At 37.8% G+C, this 18460-nt stretch overlaps 1 protein-coding gene across 13 annotated transcripts in view; it reads right to left on the bottom strand.

Annotated features, from left to right (window-relative positions):
• DLG1 (discs large MAGUK scaffold protein 1) overlaps positions 1 to 18460 on the bottom strand; it is a 146437-nt gene that overhangs the window by 122528 nt on the left and 5449 nt on the right. For all 13 annotated transcript variants that reach the window (XM_062499552.1, XM_062499553.1, XM_062499554.1 and 10 more), the window contains exon 3: positions 9182 to 9348. In XM_062499552.1, coding sequence (XP_062355536.1) covers positions 9182 to 9348 — 167 coding nt within the window. The remainder of the gene's footprint in view (positions 1 to 9181; positions 9349 to 18460) is intronic.

Genomic DNA, 18460 nt, shown 5'->3' with positions numbered 1-18460 from the left:
CCAGTATCTAGGCCAGAAACACCTACAGTGACTACAACAAGACATGCAGTTAGTCCAAATGTACATTTCTTGCACAAACAGCTCTAGGAACCCAAATAGCACATGGAAACTTGTCTTGTCCCTCATGCTCTGTCCATGAAGGGCAAAGATTAACAATCCTGCTCATCACTGAAATTCCTCTCAGCCACCTTGGTACAAGATTAAACTTCTGCAGATTAATCCTGGCTACAATTAGCTTAAGTTAAGAATCAATTGCTTTTATGCTCTTTTTTTTTTCTCTTGCCTTCTTTGGGACACTTTTAGAACTAAGGATGATAATGATACCATTTTCCTCCTCTCGCGCTTGCCACCACCCTTCCAACAAGACCCAAGACCCATTAGTCCTGTCATAGTAAGTACCTAACTTCCTTCAAGTTACTGATGCAGACTATGAGATGTAGAAGAGACCTATCCAGAGATGTAAGGAAAAGGCATTTCTTGGCTGAGGATTTGTGGATCAGGCTGCTTATCATGAACAAGCACCCTAAATATTTTAGAGCAGACAGAAGGTCATCTCATAACAAGGGTACTTGAAATGTAGTAATGCATGCACTGCACAAATCAGAGCAGGATGCACAACCAAGGTACATTAGAGCCCTTTATCAAGCACTGCACCACTACAGTGGATTAAAAGTTCTTCTGGTAACTGTACATGGCTCTCTCAAGACCCATCTTCAGCTAACAGTGTCCACACACAGGGGAAAAACATCCATACCAGTAGACCAAAAGATTATGTGGCAAACACCAATACACATTTTCATAAATACAGTGTACAGAGAGATAAGCACTCAAAGATAAGAGCACTATGCATAAAAAACCCCGGTATTTCCTAGCCCAAAAAGCAGTTTCTGCAGCATTTTCACTGGAAATAATGTATATAGAAGAAATAAATGCTCAAAAAATATTGACCAAGACTGAAATATTCAGGAAGTTTACCATTTTCATAAGCAAAAATAATACAGCTTTTTGAAAACAAATCATAGAACTCCTTGAATGAGCAAGTATGTGCTAAGTTTGAGATCAGAAGAATGATTTTCAAAATGAGAAACAGGTAAAAAAATCCAAAAGTAAGAGTACTCTAATGAAACAATTTAATAAAAGAACTTCCTTTCCTTCAAATTGTATTGTGAGAAGGAACAGAAAGACATTAAAGAACACACCAAAACTTGAATCATAATCATGAAATGCATGAAAAGTCATCCTTTCATGCACTGAAGAGCAAGAAATTTTCACATAGTGCTGTTAGTCATTAAAATAATTATTATTCTAATGAATTTGTGAGAAACATTGTGATTTCTTCAATGTCATTCATTCTTATTAAAAACAAATCTTTCTGTCCTGTCAGCTCCAAGTGATCTCAGTAACAACCATACCAACTATTCTATACAGCTGGGCCAGAAGGAAAAAATGCATTTCCAGTCACTACTACTCGTGGCATTAATAACAAAGAAACAAAGGATGACTGCCATGTGAGAAACACAAAGGTAAGAGATGGGTATTTCTTTCCTTGAATTACTTATGAATTCTTGCAGGTTATGTTTGGCAGTCACTTTTTGTACCTTCACAATCTTATTCTTTTACCAGTGTGGCAGATTTTATCTACAAAGCCACCGGATAACTAAATAAAGGAAAATTCATGCACAGATAAACTATGCATAGAAATAAATCATGCAAATGAAAACAATGCTTTGGAAAATACTGATTGTGCAGATAAATAATTTTTTCATCTATCCACAAATCTAAAAGTGCATGTGGTAATTTAAATGCTAATTTTCTCTTGGATTCTAGGAGAAAAGCCACACAACACTGAGCTGTCACAGGTGTAACCAGAGAAGCAGGCTCAGCTCAGCCTCACAAGGGCATGTCAAATGCCCAACCTCAGCATATTTGAGGAGACATATCAAAGACTCAGTAAAGATCAAGCACTATTATATCTGCAAGCATTTTCTCAGCTACTTCAGTAAAGAAAGCACTAAAAGTGTAAGATGTCAAAATTTATATAGCTACCTTTGAATCTGGCTGCAAGATGTAATTATTACGAGTTTACACAAAACAATTTTTTTTAAAGTTAATTGCGGAGTTCTCTATTTGCAGCTAAATTAATAAATTTAGAAACAGATGGGTTTTATTGCTTGTGTATACATCCTGAACTCAGCATCAGGAGTTTGTTTATTTGCTTTTGAATTCACTTTGATCAGAAGCCTGCCCCTGGAAGACTTTTTCAGCTTTGGTTCAAGACTTACATTCTTTTCTTTGTATAAACAGCCTGGTTTTCAAGTATTGAAGGTAAAATACATAGCAAGCCAAATACCATTTCCTCACTGTAAAGTTAACACATAGAAAGCAATGAAGCTCCTGAGTAAGCCAGGACTATACTAGCTGCTGAAATAAAACAAGCATATCATGTGTGCAGAGAAAAAGTTGATATAAACAACAGGCAATACACATATACAGATACAGGCATAGAGGACCAGCACAATAACAAGGAGCACAACAATCAGACACAGCATATCATCAAGCTAACCAGTACTGAATCTTTATAAATATTAATGCAAAGAAGATATTTGAACATAGTACAATAGGTCAGGGATTTTCACCAGAACAGCTTGTTAATAGAACAGGTAAGAATGACTTTGTAACGTGAAGATGAAGACATTGGGATTAAAATTCAGAAACAGAAAAAGAGAACTAGAGCATCCTGCACTTTAATAATGTACTCTACATATGCAGGTATCTCCTCACAGGATTTCCACTAAGATCCTGATTAACTGCTTGATGTACTATTCCATTCTGAATACAAATTACTAGTGACTAAACACAGATTTTTTTCGTTGTACTAGGAATGAGACATCCAAAATTCTTTCCTCTAGACTACATCAGCTTATTTTATTAAGAAGTTATACAAAACTATCCCAATTTTAAAAATATTAAGAAGACATTACTGGTTGCTTTGTAAAAAAAGACAACTCCCATATTGTAGGTGAAAATGAGGATAGTTTAACTTTATCCTTTTTCAAAATACTCATGTTGACAGATACTGAGCAAAGCAAACAAAAGCCTGCAGCAGGCCTTAACAGCAAAGGAGGCAAACAGGAGCTGCTTTAACAGAAACACAGCCAGTAGTAACATAAAACTATTATTCCTCTTTGCTTGGCACTTCCAGTAGGGCATCTGGAACACTGCATTCCATTTTGGGGCTCCAATACAGGGAGGAGCAAGTTCTGCAGAGTGCCATTAAGATGGTGAGAGTTTATGGAAGCCTTGACCCTTTAAAGAGAGAATGAGGGTACAGGACTTCTTTAAACTTGGAGAAAGAATTCAGAACCTAAAAACAGCCTTCCAGTACCGACAGTGGGGTTAGCCAGAAGACAAAGACAAGCCCATGTTGCATGGTAGAAAAACCCTAGAAACTACAAATAAATTGAAACAGAAATTTCAATCAAAAATAGGGTGAAGTTTTTTCACCATGAGGATAGTCAAGCACTGGAACAGATTATCCAGAAAAGTTTTGCATTTCCAGTTCTTGAGATTTTCAGGACTTAGCTAGTCAAAAATCCTACACAATGTAATTGACCTCACAGGTGATACTGAGCTATTTTGTGATTGCAAGATGTACCAGTTTCCTTTCCACTCTGCCTTGGCATCAAATTTAAACTGAAATTGCAGACATATCAGCTGTTTCCTTACTTCCTCTTTCGTTTTCTTTGTATGAAAACAGAATTTGGCAAAAGGCCCTAGAAGAGTGTGAGCTAGCCAGTCTCTACATGCCAGACACTAAACACATGGGCATGTGCAAATAGACAGGAAAAGCACAGATCAGACCAAAGTCCTTCAGACACCATTACCCACTAAATACAAAAGTGTCCTCACCCAACTGTAAGAGGCTCCAGAATGAGTTCCTGTCCTAAAGCAAAAAAATTCCTTTGAGACATTGTTTAGTGGGTTTTTTTTCAACATCTAAAATCAAATTTTTGGCTATTTTTAAATTCAAGCTAAACAGCAAACATCATAACTTCTCTGGTTTAAAACAAAATACTAAAACAAATCGCACTGATTTAAAGATAAAGAATGTCACAAGACTATTTCCTTAGCAATACACTGCACTCAATTGGGTCAGAGATTTCTGGCAGTGATTCGAGTTTCACCGTGCATTTGTCAAACACCAAGTGTCCCACCTGCAGATGGCACCACAGCTCGCAGCAAACGGCTCCGAGGCCGCTCCCTCCCGCCCGGCTCTGCTCGCACACAGCGCCGGGATCCTGTTTCACATTTGTTCGCTCTGCCAGGCACGCTCGAGCTCAGTATTTAATGTACACAAGGAAAGGGATGAACCAACCATTCGTCCTTTTCAGATTGCATACATTCGTTTTTTGAAACTAGTTCCTAGTACGGAAAGGATTAACATTCCTTTCCTGCTCTATCACTGTCTTGAATCACTTTTTTTAGTGTTTTTTTTAATCCTCATCATTTGGTACTGGAGATTGAAACAAATAAAACTGTTAATGTTCCAGGAAATACAGAGCATGGAAAAGAAAACAGATTGCTGTGAGCAGGAAAGCTCGCAATCTGTGTAGTTCTGACTTTCTCTAATACTCAACCTATGGTGATTTCAAACGCCAGTCTCTGGATTCAGGAGCTGGAAGGAAAACACAGAAGTAGGCTTCGTGCCATGAGAAGTCCTCAGGCAACCTAAGCTTGTATACCACTATTCTATGTATATACACAAGCACACATTGCTAAAAAGTCATTCCCAAAGTCAGCTGTGTAGAAAGTTCTTGTAACTCAATCCTTAATCTCTTTAGGGGAGCATTATATTCCCACTCTCAAGCAACTCTCACATATACCATTGAAGTGTCAGCTGGAAAGATATTCCTTTGGCCCACAGTAACTACAGCAAAAAAAATATCAGCAAGGTAAAAGAAACAGGGTTGAAATACATTACTTCAAAGGCTAACAATGTCCAACCAAGGAAAAAAACATTCCATTCATATCACCTGCAGACTCACCAGCCTGACAAGACACAGAATAGAGTTAAAATGATCTCTAAGTGCATTCAGCGTGCCAATCTGCTTGTGTCTGGTTAATGAACTCACCGTGAACTGGACAGCAGCCTTGAAAGTTGGAAAAGTGAGAATTTATTTTCAAAAGGCTAGCTATGAACAAAATCAGATATACTAACCCCAAGGCCCCCCCGATCTCTAGTAAATTCCAGCAAGCAAAACAAATCACTCAATTAAGCACATGCTGTACTGGAATTATTATGCCCTTGGGTATATTAAAACCAAATATAAAATAATTTTTCAAAATATCGTAAGCAGCTAAAAAAAGCATTACTGAAAACAAAATGCATTAAGCATTAAAACAAATTTTCACATACTATACATAGCAAGTATGTGGAATATAAACTGTGAATACATGAAAATTTCTCCTCATAATTTTTATTAAATTTTAAAATATTGAGGGAAACATATTGCCTAGCAGGTATATAAAGAAAAAAAACAGTCACCAAAGAAGGAATTAAGGTCAATAAAAACGTACAAGATTATATGTTTATGCAACAATTTTCATATATTGACTAAGACATTTAGATATACTAGAAAACGAAAATGAAACCAATGCCAAACTACCATTTTTCAAATTTGCTCACCTTCCAACTTAACATGGAAACAGTATTCTAACTAATGAAATACAAGGCAACATTTACTGTAAGTGACAGAGACTAGGAGAAAAGCTTGCTTTCAGTTTCACTGAACTGGGATGAACTGGGATCAACAAATATATGCAGCTGTCTTTTAAAATACTGGAAGTAAATCTAAAACCTCACCTTCATATACTGAAGGTCAAGCAACTGTAATTTTCACATGATACTCAAAACAAAAAAAAAAAAAGGAAGCAAGACAGGTAGCTTTGTCATAAATGTTCAAATCCAGGCCACTTAGAAAAATATCAAAGTAATCCACACCATATCAAGTTCTGGGCAGGTAACACCAGCATGGCCACCAGACCATACTGAAGAAGCAAACAGCGCAGCTGAGAACAGACACTCACATGTCTGGTGAGCTTTCCCAAACTAGGCAATTCTTCCTTCCAACACTAGTGACCTTGCCACAGTGTGCCTATTGTCATTGGTACAGTGTTAAAGGACAAGGCCTTGTATTCCTGGCAGTTCAATTGCACATGAGAAAAAAAAAAAAGAAAAAGATGCAACTTTGTAATTAAGCTTCACCTTCACCTACAACATGGAAAGATACAAGGACAACACTACACTTGTATAGGGCTGGAAACAGTTTCTGCAAGAAGGCTGAGAGTGAATAATCATAAAGCCTGGATTTAACATCACACACTATCCCCCACCTCAGACATCCATCTCTTCTATAGGGGAAGCACAAAACGTCCTACAGTGGCAACATCATAAGACAAATCTTACAGCAGCAAATATGTGCTTCAAGTCCATGCCTTGAGAATTTGGAACGTATTTACTAATGGTAAATGGTTTGGTAGGGACATGAATCTTCAATTCCATTACACTGTTCTTAGGTGCATTACAGGGATGATAAAAGCCCCCCAAAATATTCAAGCCCTTTAAGACCATTATGCTGCTTCAAAAGACCTTCAATAAGAGAGACTGGCCAGGTACTATGCTATTCTGGCGCTCAGGAAACCATTTTATATGCTTTCTTAAGTCTTTTTCTATAGTGTAAGTCCAGCACATCTTGTACAAGAGTAAAATATTATCTTTTTCACATTCTGTAGATGCAGGAAACTTCTCTTTCCCAATTAAGCGGTCAATTCTTTCAAGCAGCAGCAAACCTTCCCAAGTAGAACAGCAGAGTTTTACACCATACTTATGTCAATAACGTGTTCTTTTCATCTATTGACATGCCACGGTTGACTCATCTTAAGGTTCAAAAATTACCTAGACCTTTTCTGAGAAATCAAGTGTTAACTATTTAACTTTTATTAGTTTAGCCAAAATGTAAGACATTAATTACTTCATTAATTACTTTAACTCCCCAAGGCTTCATTCAAGTCTTAGCTGGTGAAGCAGCAACATACCATTCTCTTCCCATGCTTCAATTTCTAATTTAATCAGAATGTTTTCACTAATAACCCAAACAAGGATGCATTTTTTGAGAAATCTTAACTGTTATATTATCTCAAAAGACAGCCTATTAAACCATGCCAAAAGTTCTACTCAAGTCAGAATTTATCACATCATGGTTTCTTGATACCACAAAAGTTATTACCACAATAGAAAGAAACCATTCAACAAAACTGCCATCAATAACTACGACAGCTATTATTTGGCTCATTTATGACTTTAAAAGAGCTAACAAAAAACTGTAGAATCATTCCCTGTACCAGTTAAACCTAAATCTCCCTCTCCTGCCTTACTCTTATGTATTCCATTTTCTAAAGATAACGTTTGTCCATCTGCCATTTTCAGGAATTTCATCCATCCTCCATGATTAAGGGCAACTGCAATGACTCTCAATTTGCCTCATTAAGATCTCTGCACATGCAAACATGAAATACATTAGAACCAGCTTATTTCAAAAGACCTCAGGATACAAAATAAGCCTTGCCTCTCCTTGGGCATACTCCTCTCTACAGCTCCTTTTGCTCCTGCTTCTAAGAGCTGCCATTCCCACATACCTGCAGAAAGGGACATTCTACTGCTCTAAGCCTTAGATTTAAATGATGGCATACAGGCAAACATCACAATGCCCTTTTCCATGCTATTCCATATATACCCTAGCATTATGCCATTTCCTCCAAACATGACAATTCATTAAGGTGATTGTGATGACAGTGGCCCTCTCCATGCAATTTCGGGTAATAGATTCCACAGAGACATACAATTTAAATTTTAATAATAATCTTGTGGTACCAAGATTTACAAAAAAATCCAAGAAAGTAATCCATTCCCACACTGCAAGTTCAACTAGAATTTTAATTCCTCAGTGTTCAGTTACTTACAAACCCCAAAAATACATTTTGCCTAGGCTGCTCAATCTTTTCATGAAAATATATTTTAATGGCTGTTCTTTGCCATACATAACTCGTGTCCCTGGCTTGGCTGACCTTTTATCTACTGGCCATTTTTTACTTTCCAAAAGAATACAAGTTTTGGATTTCATCTACAGTTTCCTTTAAAGCATTCCTGATGAATTTCATACTAGCTTCAGTATGACAGATTTGAAAAAAGCTAGAATGAGCACAAACATTTTTTTTAACTGTACAAACTCATTAGCACATCACATACTTATGATCTGCAGCTAAGTGAACCTTCTTACACAGTCCCTAATAAAGGTTCACTCATTAAGGCATCCCAGCCACTTTATCTTGCTGAGTAGTACAAGCTCTCCAGCTTCCCTACAGGCTACAGCACCAGCCCTTTGGCTGATCTCTCCCAGTGCTCCTTCTGAGCTCTACAATCATTTCATGAAAACGGATCAGCAAAGCACACTGCCTTCAGTTACTGAGAAATTCAAACACTTTTTCCAGCGCTGTCAGTTTCCAGGGCACACTTAGAACTCGGTTCACCTCTCTAGGGACAAAAAATAGCTCTGATGTGAAAATATTCAAGGAACATTTTAAGTTTAAACTGAGCAGGGAGATTTTGTTTTAGTGACAAATGTACATCAATGTCCCTTTTTCCTGATGAGATTTCTCACCACTCACTAGTGACAATGACAACTGGCTGCATATGGTTTTCAAAAACAAGTCCTTCCAGTACATAGACACAGAAGTAACAGAGAATTTCTTAATGATCAGACTGAAAAGGTTACTTATCATTGCCTCAGATTTCCCAAATAATTAATGAAGCAATGACTCAAGAGTCACAAGTATGCATGAGTATAAGCATACTAAACCTGTCAGCGAGGTTCCAAAATTAAAGCATAAATCCAATTTAATGGTCACTTAATGGTACATTTGACAAACGAGTTTATAAATTTTTGACTAAGCAAAATGCATAAATGTTATTAAACATTTCAATAATTAAATCCCCTATGACTATTGATTTTAATAATGTACATTTTCTTTGAAAATTAATCTTTTATAAAATGAAGGAAACTTAGAGAACAATGTCAAACTAATGGTCTCAACAAGTAAAATAAAACAGATCTCTGTATCATACCTCTACACTGGGGCTAAGGCTGCTCGGCAATGTTTCTGATGTCACTGTTGTGCTTGGAAGGCTGGAGAAGTCCCAGGTATTCACAGGCTGTATTGGTTCAGATGGCTGAGAGTGATCAATGCATTTTGGATTGTCCAATAAGGTCACTTCATAAAATTCTTGAATATCTAAACATGTAAAAAAATTGTAGTTAGGCTTGATAATTACTCTAACATTTTGATTTTAACTACATCTTCCTCCTGCAAAACAAATTAGACACTGCTTCATCTGTCGTGGGTAAATTCGTAGGGATGACCACGATCACATGAACCTCCCCCACAACTCACTCTCTGTGCCCCCACTCACTCTGGGCTTCTGCTACCCAGCCCAGGAGCACAAGCTGCAGCAGGAACAGCAGAAGCACATTAAATAACTGCAGTGGGATAGTAGAAGGGATGCATTCTATGTTTCAAGTTCTGGTATACATAATTTCAATGAATGTAGCCTTCGGTTAGCTGAAATCCAGTGTTCAAGGGCAATATTAGAAGGTCTATTTTGTACATGTTTCAATCAAATGACCACAGAAATATAAATATACTGATGACATCAGCAGGAGAGAGAGAAGAGCTCTAAGAAGTTAGGAAAGAGAAAATTGATTAGGATAGGTCATCATTTGCATTTTCAGTCTAAGTACCAGAAGTAGGAGGAAACTTAACAGTATGAATTACCAGTCACAGCTATGAATTAATTAATAGCTGCTTCTATAGCCTGAAGACTCAGCTGGAAACGTCTGGGAAACAAAAATTTGGCTGTATTACATAATTTATTGACATCCTACTCACTCCATGAAGCATCAACAAAAATAACACAACATAAACAAATACCAAAGGTGTTCCTATGAACTATAGGTATACGAAACTTGCTACCACAACTGCAAACACACACACTTAAAAAAAAAATAAAAATCAGGAAAGGTATAGGCTAAGGGAAGGCCAAACAAATGAAGTTGTCCTGTAAAACTTCTAGTCTAGTTATTCAAAGTAAAACTCTGCTAAACAGATTTGCAAACTCGATTTTTAATCACACCAACTTCAAAGAAAATAAACACACAACACAGCTGGCCAAAGGAAATAGGACCCAGTCATGAGTAAAGAGTCTAAGCTGCAGCTTTGTAGCTTTCCAGCAATAACCCAGAGTCAGTAACACAGGCACAACAACCAATTCCTTTACAGAGCCACCCCACCAAAGAAAGACCACACAACTAAGAGCTGCAACTACTGTTGCTGGCATCCCAGTCCTATGTTTTCTTATACAGAGATTGCATGTCTGCTGTCAACCAGTTCAGAAGACTGAAATTCTCAAACTGCATTTGTGTCTTTCCTCTGAGCAAGAGTTGAATTCCTATCAACAGCTTACATTAATTTTTAAAGTTATATGTGCTCTTAGCACTGCTGACTGGAAGAAACAGCAGTGAGGGTTGCAGAAGACGTTAAGTGACCTAGATATACAGGAGCAAAGCAGCCTAAGAGATACAAATTGCCATTAAATCTGTCTTTCACATTAGCTCCCTCAGTTGCAAATTTGTCTTATAACTGCATTAACATCAATACATCAATCAAGCACACCCAGTAAAGATTTTTTTTTTTTCCCTGATGAGAATACTTTGTGTATTAAAATAGGCAGTGGTTTTAGTTCATTCTATAGCTGCAATCCACAGCAACCAAGCCAGGAAGATCACTACATTATTTATGGGAAGGGGTTATTTGTGCAACTGTTTTGCAACAGAAATCTAGGACACTGATTTTCAATTCTGCTACTATTAAGTCCCTGCCAGCGGAGGTAGCCTTTATTCCTCCTGCAGAACTCTCATTTCAAAAAGTACAGCATTTCCCAAACCTCACCTCCACTTCTCCATGGAGGACACCACAAAAGACTCACTATTGAAAGATGGCAAGACATATATGCACCACTTAATGAGGGGATTAGTTTCTGTTTATACTGGACTTGCTCCAAATCCACAAAGTTTATAGAAACTTGGTGTCTATATGATAATATCTACCTTCTATAAAAAAAGTTTCCATTTTTACTATTCAGAATGCAAACATTAAGTACGTACAAGTATAGGCAAGCCACCTGTGAACCCTGAACATATTACGTCCACAAGAATAAAAGCTGACAATTACACTTTCATAAAGCCAGAAATCTAGACCATACTAAATTAAACCTAAAAATTCCTTCTTGTCTACAGCTATATATCAGCTCACAAAAATATTTCAACATATCAACACACTTGAATATGTACTGAACACAGTAATGATGTGAGGATGCATTAGCATATGCAAAGTTCTAACATTTCCTAATTATTACAAATAGCAGGTAGAAAAATACTAAGTTACCACTGCATTGATGGTCAGATTCCCTCTTCAAGCTAGGATGTGTTATTTTTGTATTACAGCATTTTTCTCCCATATTAATTCCAGGAGAGATTATAATCTCAAACTAAATTACAAAAATCTGATTCAAACCAGGTATCACACATTAAAACAAAACACAGACAGGGAACATTTAGAAACTAGAGGGGAACATTAAGAGAACAGTTGAAACTTGAAAAATAGGAGCACAGATTTTTAGGAATCCAAAGGGACAAAAAGTGATGAAGTTGGGTAAGCAAGAGAGAAAACCATCCTGGAATCTGGTCTGCCTACAAGTAAAACCACACTAAGTAGCCAAATCAGAAATGTTTGACAGCACAAAGAATAAAAGCCTATATATAGCAAGTGACAGACCACCAGGTCTGCAATGAAGGACTCCGATGAAAAAGAAAATTATATTTCTTAGCCTATTAGTAGTGTGAAAAGCTAAGGAATGGTGACAAACTGGGGTTTTTTACTCTAAAAGAATTTTACTGGTGTATTGTTCACCCCTTCTCATATTCTCCACTCATCTTAGTTTTGTTCTTTGAACAGGCTTGTTCACCAGTAACATGATACGACAGAAGCTAAAACTGGTCACTTTTAAAGCAAACAAGAGTTATCTCCTAAATACAAACTGGAACCCAAACCCACTTTACAAGGGAGACCCAGCTTCACTAAAAAACACAGCATGTTAATTAAAAGAACAGCAGAATTGCACAAACAAATTCTTTTCTAAAGTATATTTGAGGGCACTTCAAGAGGCTACATCAATTCTGCCTAAAGAGTCTGTCTCCAAGGACAAGGATTCCAACCAGCAACATGACACCACTTTTTAAGATCAATTTCTTCCATGCTCCTTAGAAATCAAACCTAAGGCCTCTCTTTATCATTTGTACAGGTATGTGCAGTGTCTGCTATTTTTGCTTTATATTCAGTGGGGAGTACCTGTAATAACGATAAGATCAGTGCATCTGCTAAAGAAATCTCATTGTGTTCAGTTATGCATGAACCTTTTGATAACTGTAACTTTGCCAGTGGAAGATGGGATACCTATAACAGCATTTTCTTAAGGGAATGGTTTAACCTTATATACAAGGTGTTGGCATTGCTGATAACAGGCCATGGGCCTCCTGTTAAGTGAATAACCAGGCCTCTGCACCCGTCCTGGCCTGCCCAGAGCTTTGTTTTAGCTTGTCCAACTCTACCACCACCTAAAGACAGGGTGACTCATCTAACTTGCATGGCTTTTACTTAGCTTCAGACAGCTGTGTGAGCTAACACCTATTTCTATTAATGTTTTTATATATAACACACACAAATATTTGCTACATATATTCCATAAATAGTATACATAAGTACATGTGAAATCATTCAAGTGTTACATAATACAATTATCCAAAGCTAACTAAAAGCTGTACATAAATGCAAGTACACGCACACACACAGATTGAATGTATAAATTTACATTTGTGTGTGTAACAGTTAATACATACCAATAAAAACAGGTTATTCTGTAGAGAATGGATTACCTATGACCCCAGAACAAAAAGCTGCATAGAAGAGCAAAGGAATAGCATGACAGGAGAGTTCTTTAAATAAAAGACACTAGATGGTATCAGAGGCCTTAAGTCTACAAACAATTCAGCAACTGCTAATTACTGGTTAAAGGAAGCTAACCTTGAGAACTGGGAAAAAAAAAACATCCAGCATATATAAAACACATGGTATATACAAGAAATTCAAATGCAACTGCAAAGTAGAGAAGAAAGAGTGAAGCATAGAATATATCAGCAAACAATAACCTCAGCAAAACATAACAGTGAGGAGAAAGAAACAGTCAACACTACACACCTCCAGAGGAAAGATTCCTTTGATTCGGTCTCCCACTCCCTGTTTTTCTGACCAACTTTTCCTATGTTCTGGTTTTCAAACTAGCATCAAGTAACTCCATGTAATTTTTTATATGGTGTTAGTTTCAGACTTCTGATTCTGAACCTTTGTACTATGGTATAGAGGAAACCAATTACATTTCATTGGCATGTACTATTTACCTGAAACAAGGCTGTAGTTGAGGTGAGTGTCCATCTCAAATCATCAAGTGATAGGACAAGAGGAAGTGACCTCAAGTGGTGCCAGGGGAGGTTTAGGTTGGAAATGATGAAAAATTTCTTCTCTGAAAGGGTTGTCAAACATTGGAACAGGCTGTCCAGGAGAATGGTTGAGTCCTAAGAGGTGATTAAAAGACTCAGGTGTGGTGCTTAGGGATATGGTTTAATGGTGCACTTGCAGTGCTATGTGAAAGGTTGTACTCAATGATCATAAAGGTCCTTTGTACCTTAAATGAGTCTGTGGTTTATTCTTTTTTAAATTGAAAGTACTCCTCTAATGATCACAGTAATCTACTGGTTTTGGGCTTTGCTTTATTACACTTTAAGCATCTTGATATTTGTGAGTTATAGATGGTTTTTCTTAAATAAAAGCCAGGAAATTCCACACAAGCTTAGCATTTCATGAACTTAAACAGTAACACATTTACTACAACAGACTGCTTTGGACACTGTCCATGTGAAACAGTGAACTGCTGTCTTTACATCATGCACTACACAGAGGTATAAACTGCTACCACAATATACGTGCATTTAACAATCCCATTTGTGCATGCTGCATTAATTGTACCTGAAGGTTTTCCAATTTTAATGTAGTTAACAGCTTTGCATACAAGCAAGAATTAATTTAGGAAGCTCATGTTTCTTTTCTGTTTGTTCATTTTTTTAATAAAATCTAAATTCACGTTTTGCATTCTAAAATGCAAAGGGGGAGGGTTTACCTGCTGGCAATTCTAATGCTGGCTGTCTAATGCAGCCCAGGAGACTATTCACCACCTTTGCCCCAAGGCACACTGGTAGTTTATGGTCAACTTTTTGTCAGCAGGACCCCCAGATCCCTTCTTGCAGCACTGCTTTCTATCTGGGTGACACACAGTAAAGGTTGGTACATAGGACTGTTGCTCCCCAGGTGCTAGAATCCACATTTCTACTTGTTGAACTCCATGAGGTTCTTGTCAGTCCACTTCCTCAGCTTGTCAAGGTCCTTCTGCACGGCAGCGTGGCCAGAATTTACATGCTTCAGCTACTTAGTTAATCCTGCACTCAACAGATGTTCCTTTTCTGATAGATCTTCAACAGCAGGACAAGCCAATTTCAGCCAAAGCCAGCAAGTCAACAAAACACTAGATAACTTCGCATCACCCTACAGATTTTACCACACAAAGCTTTTCAATACCAGCTTTGTTCAGGAGAATCTCTCAGAGCCACTGCGCTCCCTCAGACTTGCAAGCAGCCAAGGAGCTTATTAATTCCATCAGGAATTCACTTACTTCAGTTTAGTCCATGTAAGCAAATCCTTTGTCATCTCTTATTGGTCTGCCTCTTCTCAGACATTTGTTCATCTAAATGGAGCACATGCAAATGCCTGTTTTTGTTTATAATATTACCCATATTTGAAAAAACAAGTTTGTTAAGAATTTGACTACCTGTGTGTTGTCCAGGAAACAAGTTTGTTAAGAATTTGACTACCTGTGTGTTGTCCAGGAAAAGGTGCCATTCCATTATAAATTAAGTACTTCTCTAAATCAAGGAGGGGAGGGAAAGACAGCTTTATTTCCTAGGGCTTCCTGTCAAAGCACCCAAAGCACTTGAAAACTCAAGTCTTAAAACTACTAGAAAGAAAACAAAGGTCAACATGCTATTTCAGTTCAGAGCAATTTGAGATAAATGGTATCTGAGAAATTCTTAACAGCCCAACATAACAAATGTATAGACAAAACAGAGCCGTGATCACTGTCAGAACAGGCAAAAGAGTCTGCCAACATTACAGACTTCCATTCTTCAGTCATAAAGCAACTCCTACTAACTCCAAGGAAGGCTCAATCATGCACGCTTACTTCATCTGCTATGTCAAGCTAATCTATTTAATACAAGTAGAGCACAGTGCAAAAAGTCCATGATTAGTGATCAACAAAAAAAATACAAAGACCAAGAAAAGCTTCATGTCCATTTACCAAGACAATGACCACAGTTAAGTAAGCATTATCTTTGTATATTTAATGGTTGTGTTTTCATGGTATGTGTGTGTCTGATCAAAAATACATGTTTGCATTTGTACTATGAGAACTGAAAACCAGCCTCATCACAATCCCTGCAAAGCCCCTTTCTGGGTTGGCTGTTTGGAGATCTATTTATTCTTTAAAACTGCTGCACACAAGCAAGACTTCTTAAAAATTTAAGGAGCAACTCGTGGTGTAGCTTTCTCAACTACACATTCTGTTCTACAAGATCCTTTGCCGCAAGCTGCAGCACCCAGCTACTGATCCCCAGCTCTTCCACCAGCTCCAGTATCTCTGTCCTACCCTTTGAACATCCTTTCTGCACACACTTCTCTGCTTAACCCAAATTCCAGAAGAGGTTGTTTTCCACTTTTCACTTCCAGTTCTCCTTACTTGGTGCTTAATCTTATTGTTCACTTTTCTCTAGATGCTTTTTCAACTCAGACAAATTCAACTCCTTACCAGCCAGACCACTTACACTTTCCAAACTACTCATTCCTATTTCCCTCTTTGCTTCCTAATCCCTCCTTCATCATATCTTAACAGAATCAATTAGGTTGGTAAAAAGAACTCTGAGATCAAGTCAAATCTGTGACTTAACACCACCATGTCAACTATACCATGAGTCACATCCAATCTTTCCTTACAAAGTGCTTCTCGTTGTCTCTATCCAATTTTCCTTCAGAAACTCACAGCATTTTCTATGTCCAGAATTAAGATAGGAAAAAATGTCACACAGAGATGAAAACTGACAATATTCTGCTGTCTAAACTTTCTGATTTAGTCATTGGCTCATGCATACTTATTCATCAGCCTAAACCTTAAAAAGAACCCCAAGAACCTCCCACCCCCCTAACAAACAGGTATCCAAACTAAAAATTAACCCCAGCTATCCACCTTTACCAAATATATCCATGCCAGTTGCAAAACAGCAGCCACTATAACAACATACTTTTTTCTTAAAGGGATGCATTTACTACTGTCTTCTGTGGCATCAAAAGCTTTATTATTAAATCTTATTTGTAGTATGTGCCCTAGATAATGTCAGTAAACAGGACTGATGATGTTTCTCACCAGACAAATGCATTCAAAAAATCGAACTTGTTTTGGAATGAGTTCACTCAACCCTCCTAGTTGAGCTTCCATACAGGTGCATAGCTTTGCTAAGATGAGACAGCACAAGCATTAGTTTCTTCTAGCTACAGAAAGCTCAGGCTCCAAGGTAATTATGTGGCAGCAGTGACAACACAAGGCTGGGTGTGCCACAGAGTAGCATCTCCTCCAGCACTAAAACATGTGCTTCTCCGGCAAATGTTAACAAATGTTAACACAGTTTCAGAAAACCACCTAAAGTTGCAGTGGTTTTACAATTTCTTCATAAACTGTCCTTGCTGTTCTTAGGCTGACTACTTAATTTCAAGCCAAAATAAGTCAGCTGTTTCGAGGGCATGGCTGGGAAGATACTTGCACGTGACAAGATTCCTATAAAAGCTTTACCAGAGAGCTCTAGAGCCTCCCCTAACTTGGGGAGAGAGCATGAAGCTAAGGAGGTTGTTCTAGTGTCAGCCCTACACCTTCTGTAGTCTCTTAACAATCTTGCAAATTTGGCCTAGTTGTAATTCAGGAAACCATCTGTGCCAGGAGACTCCTAGTCAGCTGCTACAGTTCAGTTTCTTTAAAGAGTCCTTCCCCCTGGACCAAAACAAGCTCCATCTCCCAAAATACAGGCAAACCAGATGCACAGGGGGCACATGATATTCCAGCTGCAGACCTGAACAAGATGTTCTGTCTGCCTTTGCTGCTAGGACCACTGTGGGAGCAGGACTAAGATCAGGACAAATATCCTCTCTTATGCTTTCCCCCTTCCTCTACATTGTACCCAGCACTGAAGCAAATTATGAGAGAGATTAGGAGCAAATCCAGGAACACAGACAGAAGCATGGGAGGAGATAGGCAGCACACCTAGGGAAAAGAGGTGAAAGAACATGGGAAATAAAACAAGGACAGGCCAGAGGGCAAACTTCCCAAAACCTGAAAACTACACCAATGATTCAAAACTTCTACTGTCTTTTCAGCCACTGGATGAACAGCAGATTTATTGACAAGGTTTTTTTTGTCAGCAAACCCTTTCAATGGAAAGCCTGGGAAGAGAATACTACAATTGATATATTCTACAGTGCAACTGTTCAACACTGAATACACAGTCAAGTGAAATACCACAAGGATAAACTTTTGCCACAATACTATTTATCTGCATACCAGTAGCTACTCAACTTACTACTTACTTGCTATTTTAGGCTACCAAAAGCAGCACCTAATCCCAAAAATTCAATACATTGCCCTGTCTCACACACACACACACACACACGCAATACAGGGTGGAAAACACTTCAAAAAGCAAGCTCGCTATCAAACCACACTACACACAAAAAAGTAAGTAATCCTTTTTAAAAAGAGGAGCAATGGGTTTATTTCACTTATTATTAGGTTCATTGAAGAGTAAGGTACGAAGTTCTTCCAAAGACTGGGACATTGAGACAGAAACATGCTAACAATGACTGAATTAACATTCCAATCATCTGGACACCAACTGAAATATTTATCCTCCCTCCATCTGGGTGAAAGTAATCAAGTACTTAAGAACCTTTGTAAACACAACCCTAAGTCAAATTTCTGTAAAACTGACCAACTTTTGTGTATTCAGAGGAGACCAAAGCATAACCATAGAAAAAGCCTTAGCAAATTTGTCCAAAAGTCAATGAACACCTCAAAGATGCAAGG

Source organism: Cinclus cinclus, chromosome 10 (assembly GCF_963662255.1).
Source record: "Cinclus cinclus chromosome 10, bCinCin1.1, whole genome shotgun sequence".
Taxonomy (NCBI): domain Eukaryota; kingdom Metazoa; phylum Chordata; class Aves; order Passeriformes; family Cinclidae; genus Cinclus; species Cinclus cinclus.
This window is presented reverse-complemented; position numbering and strand designations above follow the sequence as displayed.